General features: G+C 27.4%; 1 protein-coding gene across 1 annotated transcript in view; it reads left to right on the forward strand.

The window, feature by feature from the left end:
• Window positions 1-13781, forward strand: part of rod (rough deal) — an 82635-nt gene extending 68854 nt beyond the window's left edge. The window contains exons 37-54 of the mRNA XM_067281868.1: window positions 1607-1777; window positions 2030-2332; window positions 2496-2594; window positions 4376-4468; window positions 4540-4621; window positions 4697-4755; window positions 4846-5050; window positions 5128-5388; window positions 7226-7347; window positions 7420-7484; window positions 7564-7633; window positions 7704-7949; window positions 8109-8204; window positions 12001-12112; window positions 12326-12383; window positions 12459-12582; window positions 13073-13162; window positions 13234-13781. Of these exons, the coding sequence (XP_067137969.1) occupies window positions 1607-1777; window positions 2030-2332; window positions 2496-2594; window positions 4376-4468; window positions 4540-4621; window positions 4697-4755; window positions 4846-5050; window positions 5128-5388; window positions 7226-7347; window positions 7420-7484; window positions 7564-7633; window positions 7704-7949; window positions 8109-8204; window positions 12001-12112; window positions 12326-12383; window positions 12459-12582; window positions 13073-13162; window positions 13234-13269 (2292 nt within the window). The 3' untranslated portion in view covers window positions 13270-13781. The remainder of the gene's footprint in view (window positions 1-1606; window positions 1778-2029; window positions 2333-2495; window positions 2595-4375; window positions 4469-4539; window positions 4622-4696; window positions 4756-4845; window positions 5051-5127; window positions 5389-7225; window positions 7348-7419; window positions 7485-7563; window positions 7634-7703; window positions 7950-8108; window positions 8205-12000; window positions 12113-12325; window positions 12384-12458; window positions 12583-13072; window positions 13163-13233) is intronic.
• The last annotated feature ends 6584 nt before the right edge of the window (window positions 13782-20365 follow it).

The following is a 20365-nucleotide window of genomic DNA, read 5'->3' on the forward strand; positions in this document are numbered from 1 at the left end:
GTTGTCTGCAAGAAAAATGGATATCTGTATATTGATTTTTTTTGGACACTGCATAAAATACATTCATTTCAGAATTGTCCTTTTCAAGTTCAGTGATTTGATTTGATATGATGGCTCAATTTTCTCATATGACAATAGTATGTCAAAACTCTTTGCTATTTAGTGTGATTTCAGTTCATATTAAATACAATTTTTGATAATATATGAGTTACAGTAAGAAGAGGACAATAAAATAACTGAATCTTTTATCTGCAGAAACAATAGTTTGGAAAAGTTAAATTATGTCTTCATAATTAAGCTTTTTGTAGGTTATAACTTATGGGTGACTGAAATATGATTAGTGCAGTTGACACTTTTACATAGTTTACATAGTTGAACAGATCTAATAGGCTTACAATTTTTAAAAATAAGCCAGGACGATTAAGTACAAATGAAGAAAAAATATATTTTTCTTTCAGACGATACATTACAAAATGTGTCTTTTTATCCATAAGTCCTTTCTCACGCAGTATATTCCTTAAGTAAGTCCGCAGTAAGTCCTTTCTATATTTTTTCTTCATTTGTACTTAATCATCCTGGCTTATTTTTAAAAATTGTAAATTATTTTTTTAAATTGTGCTGCCACCACTAGAGGGAAATATTGGACTATTTTACATTGTGAGGCGGACGAGAAGCCTCAAATAAAAGGTCGACTCTGTTGTGGAATTGTCTTATCCCTCAACTGCGTGAGAAAGGACTTATGGATAAAAAGACTCATTTTGTAATGTATTGTCTGAAAGAGAAATATATTTTTTCTTCATTTGTAAGATCTAATAGGCATTTTGTCCATTGAAATCTGTAAGACTCATTCAATTAACTCTTCTGAAGCAACCAGATTTATCATTATAGATTCATTTTATAGTCTTAAACCTTATATACTATTTACAAAAACTGTTGTAAGAGGGAGAAATCTTATTAAATCAAGTATGGAATTATAGAGTAGTTATCAATAACAATAATTTTAAACAATTCGAAATTTATAAGAATCAATTGAAAACTCTCTAACAAACTTCAAAATATTACAGTAGTTACACTTTCAACTTCATTAAATTACAATGCACAAAAAATCTAATAATGAACCATTTTACAATATTAATATTTTCAATGGCCATTGGTAAATAAAATTTTATGAAAGTACTCATAACTGCAGAAATTAAGTTGATTTAACAATAAAACATGTTTAAATTGCAATGTTGGTTTTAACAATAATGTATTTTCTTATCATAAAATCTGTAATTATTAATAGAAGTAACATGCTGAAAATACTAGATACAAAATACTATTTAGTGAATGAAATGTAAAAAAAAAAAAACACTAGATTGGTTTAGGTTTTCTAGATTTAATCACACTTTTAGTTAATTAGCATCTCTCTCTTATTTTAAGAGAATAATAGACATAATAGAAATTATTTGTACGATTTAATATTGTAACTTATAATTTTAGTTAGAAAACTAAGATTAATTACAGTTAATTTGAAATCTTAGCTTGTAAATAAATTAGAAATAATTATACAAATTTTGTTTTAATTTTTAAAAATTATTTATAATAAAAATAAATATATTTACAGGAATTGATGAAAATGTCTGAGAATGATGTTAAAAGCCTTTTATCTATTACTTCATTGGGTGTATCATATGCTCAAATAAATTGTTTAGGTGATATCATGATTAAATTTCAAAATTATCACACCCAAGCTCTTTGGAAATTTAAACTGCATGAATGTAACATCAGATTTGATGTAAGTACACTTTACAATTTTTCTTAACTATACAACTATTACTTGATTGAAATAATATATTTGAATATATAATTCAAAAATATTGCTTAGATAAGTTTAAATTTGAAAAATTATATAAATAAAACAAAAAAAAACTAAACTTTTATTTTATTGTAAGTATAATTTTAAGTGAACTATACGAAAACAAAATAGTTTAAAATAGAATGAAAATGACTACATGAAAATTTAGTAAAACAAATTTTTTTAAAACAGAGTGCATGGTTATCTGCACATCATACAGAAAAGAGACTCCTGCTGAATGAACTGGTTCAGAAGTGTCAAATCACTAAAGATACTATTCAAGAATATTGTACTACATTTAACTTATTATTGGATGATGTGATAATTGCCTACATTGAAGAAACTTTTCTTAAATCAAATATTTATGAGCTGTATGAGGAGGATTTTACTTTATCCAAAGAGGGTAAAGAATTATTCAGTCACACTGAAGTTATTATTGGTATGGCAGAAAATCGTACAGCTTTATTGAATAAGTTGATCATTCTCGTTAATAAGGTATTGTATATTGTAAAAAAGTTTATCAAAAATTAATTTAGTATTTTCAGTTTTACTGTAAAAATGTTAATATTTTTTTTTTATATATATATCTAACAAAAAAAAATTGTTCAGTTTACTAAATGACTAATTGATACATTTCAAAGTTAAATTTATTTTACAGGTAGATTTTTATTGTTATGAAATTTTATTATTTTTAAAAAATAATATTTCTAATCTCTCCAATGTTCATGAAAGCCCTATAAAATCTAATATTGTCAATGTAAGTATTATTTTATTAATGAAAATTTTATATATTTAATGTGTTCATCATTAAATTATTGTTTATTTTCTTTTGAAAGTAGTGAAATTGCAAATACAAAAATCTTATTCTAATAATTATGATAATATGATGTATTCTAGGTACTTTGTAAGTGTAGAATAGCAGTAGGTCAAAGTCTATCTTTTACAGGTTTATGAAATTCAAAATACAGATGAATGTATATATTAAACAAAAAGTTTATACAATAGATGATGTATTATTTTATCTTTTTAATTTGTTGTGTTTTGTAGAAGCATTACTATAGGTTATTCTTGTATGGTGTTTTTTGTTCAAGAGAATCTGAAAAATGGTTTTTGAAATTGTCTATAAGCAATTTTTTTCTTTTCTGTTGATTGTGCAAAAGTTTTTATTATATTTAAAAGCCATACTTACAATAGAATTGTCTTATTAATTAAATTAAAATAAACTTATAACAATTCATAGAATTCAGTTTTTAAATTTTCAATGAAAATTTTTGAAACAATATTTTTGAAGCTTGCTTATAACAAATTTATTCTTGATATATTTAAGATAATGAGGAATTATGACATATGCAGTAAGACCCCGCTTAACACGGGAGATGCGTTCCTAGACGAGAAAGCGCTAAACGAAACAGCATTTAACGAGGTCATTTTAACATAGAGTAAATAGGGATAGGGGAACACACGACCAAAAATATATAAATTTTACTTTAATTTTAAGTTATTTTTATATTAATTTGTATAATAACATATGCTAAATAACACATAAACATGCACACAGAAATGTAAAGTTGATTTTTTGTGATGAAGGTTCTGACTTTTCTGAAATATAAAGTCCTGAAGTTTCATTTGTCACTTTCTTTTTCTTTCCTTAAGCAAATGTCGGTAGCAGAAGGTCGCATCCAAAACGCCTCGTTTTGCTTTTGCACTCCTTTCAAAATCTGGATCATTCACTACAATTTGATCAATGATTTTGGTTATCGTTACCAAACTTTTACTAAGGAAATCTGTAGAGAAATTTTTGGGTTCTTCATTTTCAGAATCACTATTTTCCAGTTGTACACGAATTCCTTGTTCTGCCAGTTCTTGAAGGTCATCGTTGGTAAGGCTCTCACCAGAAACCTGCAGTAACTCCTAAATATCCTGCTCGTGTACATCTCCTAGTCCTGCTATGTCAATTAGCTTGACAATCTGGTCAATGATAGGCTCTTCTCGTAAGAATTTTCAGATACCTCCGGCCATATCTTCTTCCATACACCATTCATACATTTATCAGTTAATTTTTGGCAAGCGAAGTCAATATTGCCTATGGTATCCATGTTATATTTTTTCCAAAATTGCACCAAACAAACATAGATTTAAGGAAAGTACAGTACTACGACAAATTGCCACCTTTTGCTGATTGGTTTGTGTTTGGGAATAATCGTATTATATACGAATCAATGAAATGTCGCAATAATTTAAATCAGCATAATTTTGAGCTTTTTATAGGCTTTGAGCAGATTGTGTTATATCGAATCAGCGTTAAGCAGGGTCTTACTATACCTGAATTATTGCAAGATTATAATAAGCTAAGAATTAAAATAGTTATTAAGCTACTTTAGATTGAAAAACAACTAATACTTTTAAATTTAAATATCACTGTTTCTAATTTAGTAATTGATTTTTCCATTTTATCATAATTATTTGGATAATTAACGTTTTTGTAAATTTTTTTGTTTTGTTTTTCTTCCCTTAATTTTTAATTTTGAAATCTTGCAGGATATCGAACTTTTAAATTTTTTGCAATCTTATCACAGAATAAGTAAAGCCACTGAATATGAAACCAGTTTATGGTTATCATTACATCCTCAGGTAATGATTTATACGTGAAATTTTTAATTATCTGTAAATGATAATTATACATAAACATTTGTATTTCATAGTGTGATAAACTGCCAGAAATTGCTAAAAAAAGATTACCATATCATCCTTTGATGAGGCCAGAGAAGGCTTGGAATATTATAGGTAATGGGTCATTTTTATAGATTGTACATTTCTTTACAATTGAATTGATGTAAACATTTTTATGACTATTTTTAGATAATGAATTATCCGTTGCTACTGTTAATATGTGGTTAAGTGTCAGTTCATTGATACAGGTCAGATTTCACAGTTTTCAATAGACAACAAGAAGCATGTTTAACAAAACTGAAATTACATGGATTTTTTCATTTTTGAATCTATTACAGGTTCCTAAAGATGATATAATAGTTGTAGCTCTACAGAAAACAGTTGGTACTTGGAGTAAGAACCATGAAAATGTTCTTATTACAAAGTGGAATCACAGACCACCTGACGACAAATTTTTATCAGATATGGAAATTTTAAATCAGATTGGCAATTTGGATAAAGCAATTGCTTGTTCTAATTGGATAATAAAAACGTTACCTGCAGGTAAACAGCATAGCATTTTAATTTTGTATTTTCTATATTAAAAATCTGAAAAATGTTTAATTTGTTTCATTTTCTAGGACAGACAAGAACATCAGCAGCTAAATTATTTATTAAATATGCTGAAAATTGGATGGAAAGTTGTAAAGATAAATGTCTACTGAAATCATCCATTCATAAATTAAACATTATTTATCATAAATTAGCAATGGAAGAAATACTTCATACATATGGTCTCAGTAAAACAGAATATGCAACCTTGTCAAGCAAACCAACTGAGTTGATAACTACTATGTGGGAAGATATTGAAAATCATAATGCATTTAATAATAAAAGCAAAGGTAAATGCATTTGTTTTTCTCAGTGCATTTTTAAAATCAATTTTCATGAAGAAGAAATCTTTTATTTTCTTCATTGTTACAGAATATTGTTAAATTGAATTTTACTGTCCTGATTTTTGACTTATAATAATATGTTGTCTTTATTTAAAACATTTACTGACAAATTATATTTAGATATGCAGTACAATTTTAACTGAAGGTTAAAACTGTACTGCAATATACTGCAATATATAAGCACATTGTAAACACAAATACCAGTATATATATACATATATATTTGTGCTTAAATTCTGAATGCTTATTCTTATACAATCTTCAAAATAACAGTAGCCTTATAAGTTTTCTTTGAGAATATGGCTTCCTATTAAATTAGATTCCTCACTTTGGGGCTTGATGATAGTGTATTCTTGTCACAGATCATTTAAATTCACTTCTAAATTGCATTATTTGCATCTTTGTGTAAATATAATGATTATGATTGTTTTTTAATAGAATTGGTTTATTGACTATGAATAAAATTTTCACTCAAATTTTTATAATTATTTACAAACTGTTTTCAAGAATTCTGAATTTTAAAATGTTTTTATTCAAAAACATCGAAGTTGATAAACTCACCAACTTTCTCCTTAAACATTTCAAATTAAAACAAAATAAAATTGTTAGCATCACTAATTATTGATGATATTACATTCATAAAATGGAAATTTAACTGTTCTTTTATTATTTTTTTTTATAAAGAATAAGCTTATATGAGAGAGATTATTTTTAATTTATACAGTGAGTTAAATATAAAATTATTCAATAAGACTTTATCAAGTTTGAAGGTGTGATTTTTTTTTTCTTTCTTTTTTTTTTTTACTTATTTTTTATAAATAAAACAACAAAAATCGCTCTAATATAATGAATTCATGAAAGCATTAAGATTTATTGTAATTATGAATATTATCATCAGAATTATTGATAGCAAGTTCCAAAACATAAGTTAAAACGTACTATAAAAATTGCATTTATTTATAATTGTTTCAACATTTTTTTTAGTATTAGTTAATATAGCCAGAATTTCCACTAATTGGTTTTAATTTTAGTGTTTAATGTTATCATCATTTTAGGTAATTCTCAGTGAATGCAATAAACAGATTCTATACTGTATATTCTAAAAAAGTAATTTTTCTGTATTAAATAATATATTTCTCTTGAAGTTTAAATTGTTTTTTTTTTAATTGCATATTTATAAGCTTTGGAATTCTAAACAAAATATCAAGTAAATATTACAGAATAAAATATTTAAAGAAATACTTCACAAAACAGAAATGTTTAAAATTAATTTCATAATATTTATATGAATCACTTGTATAAACAGATCAATTGGTTTTCTTTTCTGAATCATCTGCAAAAATATTAAATTTTTTGTTGATATATTTTACTTGATTCATTGATTATAAGTTGTAAAAAACACTAAAAATGATAAGCTTATATACATAAATGTATGTTTTCATTACTTTTTTTTTAATTTATTTGTTTGTTTTAAAGTGGTTTGTTGTAATGGTAGCGTTAATCATGTTTGAATGGAACATTACTGCATAACAAAAAGTTAAAATAAAAATAAATAAAATTTCTTATCATTTTTTGTAAGATATATACAATATATTAATAAATGAAAAATTCTTGGCTATGTTTTGTAGCATAATAGAAATAATTTGTGATTATTTATAATAATCATAAATTATTTTCAAAGTATAAATATAATTATACAGTGCTTAAAAATGAATAACTCACTATTTATTTAGTTTTATGTAAATTAATACATGTCTAAAGCATTTTAAAATTAATATTTTAGTAATACATCAAGCAAGTAAGAAAATTGCTGAATTGAATAAATGTGACTTATCATCAATATATTCAGATTTAATGAATAGATTTCTCATCCCAACTACATTTGGTTCTGAGTCAGCTGATGAGGTTGGTAATTTTTTGTTTTAATAAATATATAATTTATTGTTGTTAATACTAGCAATATGAATGTCATTTCAGAGTTTTTCACTTGATATTCTTGATTTTTATGATGATGAAGATAAGGATGAAACCAATTTACTAAAGTAAATATCATTACTTATTATTGACTGCTAATTTTAATTAAAAGTTTTGAAATATATACATACTTTTTTATTTTTTAAGGGTAATACATTTGCTTCATCAAGGAAATATAGAAGATAATACTATTCATCTGTTAAACATAGGATTGAAAGTAAGTAAATAAGTTTAGTATAATAAAATTATATATATTTTATTAGAAATGTTTAATACTTTGTATTTAGGTCACATTATCTAATAGCAGTTATCGTGCACGTGCACTTCGCTGTTTATTCTCCATCATTGATACAAACACAATAACAACAATGAGTGGTTACAAAAGTGAGGATTTATGGAAATTACTGAAAGTTTTATATTGTCTGGCAGAATTGGAAAATTTGCATATTCCTTATACTGAAGACAGCTTTGAAAAAATGGATAAAGTTGAACTAGTAGAGGCAATTCTTACTTTTAGTGGATATTCATCAAAGGTATTTACTTTTATTGTCATATATTCCATATTATCAGAAACATATTTGAGAATTGTTTTTTAAATTAACTGTAGTATCAATATAGAAATAATTTTAATACTTTTAAGTTTAAATTTGGATAAAATTACAATAATTTCTAATATAATTTTTTTTACAAAGGCTTTACAGTTTGCATCTTCATTATGTTTGGAATATAAACTTTGGAACAAACAGCTATGGTCTGTTATCTTGAGGAATATGAGAGAGAGTAACATGGTAAGTATAGATCCTGAATATTTATGAAATGTATATAGAATTTGTAAAATAAATGTATAAAAGAATCCTTTAAAAATCTAAATAAGAACATACATGATATTTATATCATTATTAGGATATAAAAGCATGATATTTTCTTTTAAGCTATTTTTAAAAAACTGTACAAAAGCAGAACTGAAAAATTTTGTTACAGAAGAATTTAAATAAAGAATAATTCAATGCAACTTTATTGGACAATCAGGGATTTCCTTTTTATCTGTGGGTATGGGATAATAATTATTTTTAAAAAGAGCATATTATGGTACAACTTACAATAACATTAAAAAAAAAAATTTTTTTTATAAATGTTAAAGAAATCAATTTTTGGTTTAGGTGACATTTGTAGATGATAAATTTTAAAATTGTTTTTAATCAAATTGAAGACAAGTCTGCCCAAGAGGGACCACCATTTATTTTGCGCTCCAGACTAAAAACATACACATATGGCGACAGGCCTTCCTTTTTAGGCTTCATGTCGCCAAAGGTAAAAAAGTCCTTTAAAAAACACAAACATCCAGTTAAAACTAGGAGTCGGTGACACACAGACGTCTTATTCTTCAACCATCCAGCCAGTGGGTGTTTCCGCTTTTTTATCTGCTGGAACAAGCGCTGGAAAATGCAAATTTTAAAGCTGCACCCTGGCGTCGGTATTTTAAATTTTCTTTTTGTCGATTTTTCCGACCGATGGCGAGATTATTATTAATCAAATTGAAGACAAGTCTGCCCAAGAGGGACCACCATTTATTTTGCGCTCCAGACTAAAAACATACACATATGGCGACAGGCCTTCCTTTTTAGGCTTCGTTTAAAATTGTTTATCGTAATTAGGTATACTTGTACAGGTACTCCTCACTTTACGACCGAGATCTGTTCTGACGACTACATCGATAGGCGAGGAGCTTGCGCCGGGAATATAGGATCGTTGTAAAATTATACAAATTATGCAACAAACTTCAAATTTATTCATAAAAAGACTATTATAGTATGTGCAAGCCTATTATAGTATGCTTAGTGCGCATGTCACCATTCGCCACTGACCGACACTCAAGCTGAGAAAGAGGATTCCGTGAATTGCAGGTCGAAAACTTGATTGGTCGTAAAGTGAGGAGTACCTGTATTCACATAGTCTCTTATATTTATCAAAATATACAAATAGAAGGATCAAATGGAATATTGAAAAGCAATGAAGTTTAATCAAAAGATAGGCTCATCTTCTAAACAAAATGAATTTTTATATCTCAAATAGACTCATGTTTAATATTATTTAAACATACAAACTGCTATTCTAAAGGAGGAGCATAGTTAGTAATAAAGGTTTAGATGAAAATCTTTTGAGACTTTTAAACATCTTTGTCATTATCAAACATAATTACTTATAGAATTAAAGTTACGTTGTAACTAGTGTTCTAAAAATGTTATCTTTAAATTTCTCCTTTCAAAGATTAAAATGAATGTTTTAAAAGAATTCAGACAATGTTCTAAAACTTTTTTCTTATGCCATGTGCAGAAAGAACCACAAACCAGTATAAAATCAAACTATGGTCAATGGAAAAGTTTAAGTTTTTGGTCATTTCTCTATTTTAATTTCTTATGGCTTTTTATGTTGGATAATAACCAGACCCAAGAGTTTAGGTCATTGCATTGAGATCAAATATTCAAAATTGGTTGAGTGGTGGTGGCAATCATCAGTTCCTCTCCTCCACTGTTCTTGTTGGCATGTTGTCTGTCTCAGGAAGTATAATCTTGGCCTCCTGCCATTTGAGTACAGCCTACTTATCTGAGAGTATGTACTCTACTTATGTTGTAGTTTTTCTCCTCTTCCATTCTTGTTTTTAGAAAACAATGTACTAAGAATGTACCAAGTGAGAGCTCGATGTCCCATTCTAGGAATGCTTATTATAGGAATCCTATAAACTCCATTCTTCCTTACTTCAGGAAAAAATAAGCAATTTAATATTTATTACAAAAATTATAGAAATAACTTTGTAAGACAAAATTATAGTTAAAAAATAACTGTCAATAAATTATATTATGAATGAATGAATTTTGATTCTTATCACTTTCCCAATAATATCATAATTATCATTCTTGAATAAATATGGTGTGGAATATTAATGTACTGATTCTGAAACAAGGGAAATGTTGAATCCAACAGAGTAATATTGAGTAATATGTAGTTTTTACATCATCTTTTACTTCCAGGTTTGTTTTGAATTGTTAAGTTTATAAAAAATAAAATAAAATTCTAAAGATTCTGATTGATTTATCAATTATTTAATCAGTTTAAATAGATGTTTGTGACTCAAAAGAACTTCAGTTCTCAATTATAATATAATTGTACATTCTGAAACAGACTAATGCAGTTTAAATAAATATCTTATGAACTGTATTTAAATATATACTTTCAAATAAATAAAGTCTGTATGTATTAAGTTAAAATTGGAAAAATCAGATTTCAAAAAGTTTGATACTTTAAGTTTTTTTTTCTAATATATCAAAATGTGTATCAAAGGCGGCATCTTTAGAAAAAGCGATACCAAGATTTTCAGTTCCAGTAAAAATACTAATTTTTTGATTACTTACAAAAGCAAAATAAATGGTTTATAACAATCCTCTTCTTTTAAATATAACTATTTTAGATTTATCAATATTAATATTTAATTCTTTATTGATAAATTATTTATAAAACATGTTTATGTTTTCACTGCAAATTCAGTTTGTTTAATGAAATAATTGCACTGTCATATGCATATATCAAGTAACTAATTTCATGTGTGTGAATTGCAGAATATTATCATTACATAAAAAATGTATAGTTTTTAAAAAAGTTTCTATTTTTATTATTAAATTTATTTTTTAAAATTTAAATATTTTATTGTGGAACTAATTTTAAATATCATGAATATATTTTTTTAAATATCAGTATTTTTATTCTTAAATCATAATTATTGTATTAGTATCATTATTTATTAAAATATGAGGTGTGTTTTTAAAGTAAGGTCCATTTTAAAATAAGAAACAAAAAACATAACAGAAATGTGTACATAATAAATTGCTTTATTTGTTATCATTGGCTTTCGTGTATCTTTGATATCATGTCATCAGTTTACTTATTGCATTGTAAAAAAAGTTTCTGTCAATGTCTTGAACCTTCCAGTAACTCTATTTTCAATTCATTGTCATTTCCAAACCATTCTGACAAAACCATTTTGTGAAATGCAATTCACTTGATGCAAAACTGGAGTTATAAGGCAAGTGGTCAGGAATTGATGCTCAACCTCACACTTCATCTCAAATTGTTCAAATGTTGCAACAATTTTGCTGGAAAAGTTTAGTCTTCTTGCCTTATAGCCCTGATCTCGTATTAAGCAGCTATCACCTGTTTTTGCATTTAAAAAAGTGACTTTTATCAAAGCAGCTTGAAAATGGCAGTGAACTGAAAAACAATATTACTGAATTGTGGTGAGCTTCTTTGACAAATAAAATAAGGAAACTGGTGACACTGTCAAAAATGTGTGGAAGTCAATGGTGAAAAATAACAGAAATGTGTACATCTCTCATGACAATAATTTTAAGTATATTAAGTAGAATTTATCATATTAAATATGCAATAAAAATAAAATTCAACAAAATATTCATCAATAAATACTATATTGTATCAATAAATAGATCATTTAGGATTTATTTAATTGATCTTGATTGAAAAAGACTGTAATCATATTTATGACAACTTAAATTCATTTTTGACTTTTCATAGTATGAAGAATTAAGAAAGTTATTGAGACTTTTGGGTAAAGTTGCACATTTATGGTATAATGAAGATTATATTGAAGCATGGAAATATGTATTATTCTATCAGTTCAAGTATGGTAAGTAATGGCATCTTATAAAATCTACCTTAATGTTTTTCGAGTAAAGTTTTAATTTGAAAAAGTGATTTATTAATAAATAAATCATTTTTGTTTATTAAAAAGAGCATTAATTTATTTTAATAAAGAAAACCAAAAAATTTTTTAAAGTTAAAATTCTGTTTAATTTTTAAAACTTTTTTCTACATAATGAACACAAATTATTGTTTATAGATAATTTTAACAGAGAGAATGAAGACAAACTACTTGATGTTTTCACAATGATACTTAGGTATGAAAACTTTTATAACTTAAATATAAATTGATTATATATTAATATTTTATAACTTTTCTTATTATTTTGTAGATGTCCTTGCATTTCTGCCATAGATTTGGAAGCATTATCTGAAGAATTTCGTCTGCATAAATTAGTGGTTCCTGCTCTTGCAGTTTTGTTGTTTGAAAAAAGTTATAAAGCAAAAGAAATTAAGGTAAATGTTTGGGAAAATTTAAATTGTGTATTCTGAAACTGTCTCTTCCTTTGTCTGTTTTTACTGTCACAACCAGGTGCTTACAGACACTGGGCATTCCTGACATCAGTCTTTATTCAGGAATATCTTGTTGGTCAAGACGCATTTCAGGCATAAGCCCCTCTTCTGTCAGCATTTCTTGTAAGGAGGTGTTAACTAGTATACATCTTGCTTAAAATTACTTATTTATAGTTAAAATGTTAACTGTAAATAAGTAATTTTAAGCAAGATTTATACCAGTTAACACCACCTTACAAGAAATACTGACGGAAGAGAAGCTTATGCCTGAAACATGTCTCGGCCAACAAAATATTCCTGAATAAAGATTGATATCAGAAATGCCCAGTATCTGTCTATACACCTAGTTGTGACAGTAAAAACAAAAATTTAAATTATTAACAATGAGTTTATTTTTAGAAAGTTATTTTGTTTTATTTATTCCATTTATCAGAAATTCTTGAAAATTGTTTCAATTGAAGATATTCAGAATGAATTGAAACATCTGAAAAATAAAGGATTTAATATGGCTTATTTTGTGCAGGTTAGTCTATTTATATTGAATATTAATCAATTAAGTTTTGAACACTTAAAAATGAAAAATTTTCTTTTTAGGTTTATCAATTTCTGAATTATAAAGAAGTTAACTGAAGTATGCATATAAATTATTTTACTGTTTTTAATATTAATTAAATGCTTAAATTTCATATGTAACAACAACAATTGATTTCAGACCTTAAAAATAAGTATAAAAAGTTTGATGTGTTTCAAAGTATTTATTTTGTTAGAATATGAATTTGTTTATTGTTAGTTTTCTGGATTAGAAAGGAATAAAGCAAAGGATTAACTAACTATACTTCAAATTATGTGAAATATATTTTTATTCATTACATAAACCTAGACAGATTGTTAATCAAATGACAATCTTCTACTGATACTATTTTTGGAGAAGGAAATTTTGATTAAAATTCTTACCTGTCCAAAGACAATAATAATACAAAAGGCTTAGTTGACAGTTATTCTTTTATATTGGAAAGATTTTCTTCCAATGCAGATTAAATTTATAACTTTTTTCATTGTAAATAAGCATGTAAGAAATGCATATTTTATATATGTAAATAATATTTTTATTGCCTAAAATGCATATTGTAATTTGAAAAATAGTTATTACTACTGTATTGTAAACATTTTTTCATTATAATTAAAATATATATTAAAATAATAATATTGAATGATTATTTTATTTATAATATTTATACAATAACAATATAATTTTTCCATGAAATAACGTGTTAGCCTACCAGTGTGAGGAAGCTGAGTTTGAATATTGTTTAGATATACATAATTTATCATGGGTGCAATATGGTTTAAGGCATAAATTATTCAAAAATTTCTAGTTATTTAAATTTAATAATTAAAAAATCAAAGAAACATTTTGGCTAAATTAATTGTGATAAGAACAATGAAATTATTTTCTGAATCAATAAAGTGTGCTTTGAATAGCTGAGAATACAAATCATGTTATGAAATACCATAATCATAACCTTATGAATTGAAATCAAATGAGAACCCTCAACTAAGACAATAGAAAATTTACTGAAACTGAATAGGTTGAATGAATGAATTTTCTTGAAAAGATACAATATGTGCACTTGATTGTCAAGTTTATTTAGTAAACATATTAGTCTTCAGGTGAATGGGACCCAGAACGGAATTTTTTTAGAGACGAAACAACCGTTTACAAAATTTAAACATATCCTATATAGAAAGAAGATGGAAATTTGTATTTGAATTGAAACTTGATTCAAATATAACATACAGAAATTAGAAATACATAACAAAGGATATATAAAAAGTTGAATTAAACTTATATATTTTACCATAAATTCATAACAAGAAGAGATGGGTCTAATGTACAGTGTTTTTAGATTTGCATGTACAAAGAGCATCCAACAGCCTCCTCTTCAATGTTTATCATCAAGTTTGATCTTCATCCTATTATCACTCCTGCAGATTCTTTCCAACCATATCATGCTCACCTGTTCATCCTCATCCAGATTCAATGCACACCTGGTTGAGAATGAGCTAAAATTTGCACTTGAGGTGGTCTTAATGACAGAGGGTTCATTAATATTAAATTCATACATCTTAATTCTAAAGTCTTAAGGTCTGTTTCCAGTTTCAGTCATGTTTACAAAGGATGACATGAATTCACCAGCATAGCTATCCCATATCTGAACACAGTTTCGTTACATCTTGCACATTATTCAGGAAGTACTGCTATATCTTATCGATAAAATCCCAACTATCACGGAGGAGACTATAACAATGGGGTTCCTTTATTCCATACAGGAGTGTTAGAGAGTATACAGAATACCTTTAAAATTAGGCCTAACATATCCAAATTTGTATATGTTGGGACTACTTCCAGAACACACACTAGTAGATTATTTGAAGACGAAGAGGATACTGCACACAGTACATGTTCCACCGAGCTATCTACAAGAACGACATGATTTTGAAGCTATGTGGACAGAGTTGCATGAATCATAATAATATATCTGGGAGAATATTATCTATACTAATAGCATTTGCAATTGATCCATTTTAGAATTGCCTATTCTGTGGTTTGGCCTCTTCAACATGCTAAATGTAACCCAAAGGTAAGGTTGAAAGTGGGCACAATCCATTTATCTTTGCAATAAGTAGATGTGGTTAACTGGCACCTACAGGGATTGGTAAATGTAATTTCTGGTTGTTTGAGAGTTTGGCATCTTATATCTTTTTACTATCCCAACAAAGAGGTGAAAAATGTCCTTTTCGTTGCAATAGATGAAAAGAACCGCCCTCCCCTAGCCATGCTGTTATTGGGTCATCTGTAAAGACATTTATACCAGTGACAAAATAAAGAAGACAGGCTCCACCAGTAGTCATTGACATTTGTCGAGGGCAAAGAGACAATTGGTGAAATCAGTGGGTGATGTTGATTGCAGTCTTTAATTTTGTTGCTCGCGTGTGAATCAGCTTTAAGACATTAGATGAGTTTTCTTGTTGTCGCAGTAAAGCTGCTCTGCAACGTTGTCAGGTATGATGGCTTTCTGTCCACATTGGTATTAAAGTTTGTGTTGGGTTTTTTTAACTCTGCTGTAGATTTTGTAATTTTGTTGGAGTATAAATAATATCACCAATAAGTACAAATTAAGATGTCAGTCTATCCCTCCGGGTAATCCTGAATCCAATCTGGATAGAAGAAAAATCCCAAGAATTTTTCGAGGAGTGATGCTCTATCCCTCACCAGCCGGCCGACCCTATTGTGGGCCTGGAAAAAAGAAGGGGATTGGATTTATGAAATAAGACAATGCAACACAAGGATGATCTACCAAGAATGTGTCTCCCCAAAGGACTTTCATTATGAAAACGGCTTCTATTTAGGCGTTACATACGTGAAGTAAACCCAGAAAACTGCAATTAATCAGTGTTCAATAGTTTTATTTACTTGTCTACTGGTGGGTCCTGAAAACCTTAGTGTCTTTTAGGCGGAGAGAGTTAAAAACACGAGTGGCCTACACAATAGATACTTAAAATTTTTAAATAACACATCAGTACAATTTCATCTAACAAAGGATATACTTGTACAACTTGATGATAACAGCGTTTGACAGTATTGCGTTTGAAGACGAGCGATTGGGAGCATTAGATAAATTTGTGAACGAATTATGAGACTGTCCTCTCAACACATGGCTCAGAATGACCATATTTTTGAGGGATTTCTCCCGGTTTTGGCCCTCAAAAACAGAATAAAATTTTAATACTACATTATTTATAATACTGTAGTGTTATTTTTAAAAAAACGTATGACGGGATGCGATGGTTTTTGTGGTTTCCGTCGGTGGTATTCGGATTCGGACATCTCGATCGTGTCACGAACTCAATTTTTGAAAATTCTAATGCGCAAAAAATATCAGTAATAATTAGGAAGGAAATATCATTAATCATTAATTGAAGAAAGTGTAAATCCGTAGGTGGCAAGAAAATTATTAAGTACCATAAACATGCATCATCTCCCACAGCGTGACGAATCTGTAATATGTATCATCAAAGTGGTACGTAAGAAAATTTGCTTGAAACCTAAAAAAAATGCACTATTACACTCTAATATTTTTATTATATTGCAAATATTTAGTAATACTTTATTATTGACACCAGATATGCCGAAACTAATGAAAGGAAAATTTTTACCTAGGCGTTTTCGAAATTTAGTAATAATTCCTCCAGATGGCGGGTGGTACCTTACTCTATAAATCTCAATCTTACAATATTATTATTATTATTATTATTATTATTAAAGGTTACTTTAAATTAAAAAATACTGTATATGTATTTTTAATTTAAACGAAATTAAAGAATTAATAATTAAATTACTGAAATTATTTTCTGATTATTCAATATTTTATTATTATTTTTTTAAATCGATAAAAGATGGCGCTACAGAAAACTCTTTTTGTAATTTAATATTAATAAGAAACATGCTTATTAATAATTGGTCAGTTCAAAAAAATTTAACAATTCGTATAACAATTTAACAATTCAGTATTTAAATGTGTTCCACGTGGGTACTACAATTGCAAAAAAGATAATTATAGAGGCGAAATCTGCTTAAAATATTCCAATTTTCGAAGATAATATCAATAAATTAATTCAAGTAAACAAAATGGAAAGGTTTGTGTTGATAAAGTACACGTTTATTCCCCGAACGTCTACCTGAATCGAGGACTAACCGTTCTTCCCAAAAGGTATGAATCATTGGAAAGTTGCATCACACACAACCCAGATAAAAGCGTCTATTCCATTAAATTGTAAGGGATTTGGGCATTCAGGAGGCATCAAATATAACGTGATAAATAAAATTCTATTTAGATCTTGTATAAAATATAAAAATAATTTCTCTTCGTTGCAAAACAAAGCGTATTATTATTATGAAATAATTTTCTTTCGTGTGCGAATTTTCAATTTATGTATTATTGGCAGGATAATTCATTTTACTGTGTTTAAACTCTAATTCCATTAATCTCTGCCTTTATATGATGTTTTTGGTGGATTTATCTATAAATAATTAAGAAAATTTGAAAACAAATCAATAACTTCTTCACAAAGGCGATCTGTTGCTTGTATGTTCCTAGTAATAAAAACTTTTTTTGTTAATTTAGCATTTTGACCTTTAACCTTTAAAGGTTAAAACGATTGCATTTTTAAAATTTCAAATGGTAAGCCATGGCTTGCGATACGTCGTTTTAAAAGGGGTTTTTAATGCCGAATCCAACAGAGTAATTGGATTTAAAATCGAATCAACCGTTCAGAAGTTATAACGAAAATATTAAATATATATATATTTCTCCCTTTAATATTTATATATTTAAAAATAGTAATAATAATTTTAAAAATTGTATCGATTTAGGAATTTAGTGGTTATTTCATACAATATTTTATAAAAATGTCTATGGCTCGCCGGCGGCCATGTGGATAAAACCATTGAACGGTTTGTCGTGGGTTCGCGCCTGATCGACAGACTGATCACGCGAAGTTTTCCGGGTTTCTTCACGTGCATAACACCTAAATAGGAGCCATGTTCCTATAGAAAGTCTTTCCCTGAGTCAGATTGCCCTTATCCCACCAATCAATTAAATATCTTTGAAAATTTTGGTCAGAAGGGCTGCCAAAATGACTGAAGATAATGATGTTAATTATTAGCCAGCTAATGATAATTAACTATAATCAAATTTATCATCATTATTTAATAATAAGCTATTAATTAAATTATTTTTTTCGTGAATACTTATTGAAATCAAGTGATTTCTTCATGAATCATTGAATGGTCATGATCTTTTTCACGAATGTTCATGAATACTTTATAAAATCAAGTGATTTCCTTTAATAAATTATTTAAAAATATAAAGTTTATAAGTTTAATTAAATATACATAATTATAAGACAGAAAATCACATATTAGTAGGGTTTTTCATGTCCTAATTTTATACTTCAAGTGATCTTTCCTCAATTATTTTTCTTCTACGGAGTTTATACCATTTCCCGTTCTTTCGACAACATAATATTTAATTTATTCAAATTAATTTTCAGCATAAATTTCATGTTTCAATTAAATTCTATATCGATTTACAGTTAACTAAATAGGCTAACATTTATAATTCATACGAACTCCTGGTTATTGATCTAACTACATTATTTGTTACTTTAATCCGAAGACGTAATAATTAACGTCTCATGTTATACTCATAAATTCCCAAAATTAAAATATAATTTCGAGAATATTTTACGATGGAGTTAAAACAACATTATTAATACAATAAACTAGTATTTTTCTACAGTAAAATGGTCAAATATACGTTTCATTTTCCATCCAAACTCCATTTTATTTAAATTATCAACCATCAGCATAATAATAATAATAATAATAATAATAATAATAATAATATGCATTTTGTAATTTTTTCTTTTTAAATTCTTTTTTACAAACGAATTATAAACCTTAATTTTAATAATAATATTTTTTTAAAAAAAATCCACATTTTTCTAAAGAAAATAGCCATTTTAACCACTATTATTTGTAGAATTAAGCAAGGAAAAAAGAGTAGAAAAGAGAATATACTTTCATCCGGAGAAGGTTTTTATCTGTAAAATAGTATCTAAAGGTTTTTGTGTTATCTTTGATGCTCGAAGATTTCGAAGATTAGTTCGGGAAACATAAGAATGGACCGGTTATTCGTCACGAAAATCGTTTTACATCATTCTAATTACGAGTGATTGACTTTCCGTTTTCCTCTAGCAGCTCCTGGAGATAATGATAAAATTGTCTCGGATGCGTTACGATCATCAAAAATGATCTACGAAACGAAAAAAATCGATAGTTTTCAGTTGAAAATTAATGTCGTGAGTTATAATAACAAGCTTATCGTTGAGTTATTGGTATAAACTGCTTTGAAAGAAGTGTAACGATGTGGGGAGTATAGAAGGTTCCTTTATATTTTCTTTATTTTTAATGTCAATTTTACTAGTATATATTTAACTTCTGTACAGTTTTTTTTTTTTTTGCGATTATTAAAAAAGAAACTGTATAATTTTTTTATTTATTTATCAAGTTATAGTTAACAAATGTATACATTTTAAACTGTAACCTTCTATTATACTCTCCTAATATATTGTCGAAAGTACTGCTGTAGTACTATACTCGCAAAGTAATTCTATACTTTCAAACTATTAGCCTATAGCAATTACTTCTGTACTCCTAAACTATCGTCGAGAGTACTTCTACACTTCTGTTACCCTGGAGTGCTTTTGTTTGTTCCTGAAGCTTTCTATAACACCGAAGTGCTCTTATTTTTGCTATATATGTTCTATAACTCGGAGCTGCTTGTGCCTGAAGGTTACAACAATCTCGAGGTGCTTTTGTTTGTGCCTGAAATTTTCTATAATCCTGAGGTTCTTTTGTTTGTGCCTGAAATTTTCTATAGTCCTGAGGTTCTTTTGTTTGTGCCTGAAATTTTCTATAGTCCTGAGGTTCTTTTGTTTGTGCCTGAAGCTTTCAACAATCTCGAGGTGCTTTTGTTTATGCCTGAAATTTTCTATAATCCTGAGGTTCTTTTGTTTGTGCCTGAAATTTTCTATAGTCCTGAGGTTCTTTTGTTTGTGCCTGAAGCTTTCAACAATCTCGAGGTGCTTTTGTTTATGCCTG

This window comes from Centruroides vittatus, unplaced genomic scaffold, assembly GCF_030686945.1.
Source record: "Centruroides vittatus isolate TY-2023 unplaced genomic scaffold, ASM3068694v2 contig_927, whole genome shotgun sequence".
In the NCBI taxonomy this organism is placed as follows: Eukaryota; Metazoa; Arthropoda; class Arachnida; order Scorpiones; family Buthidae; genus Centruroides; species Centruroides vittatus.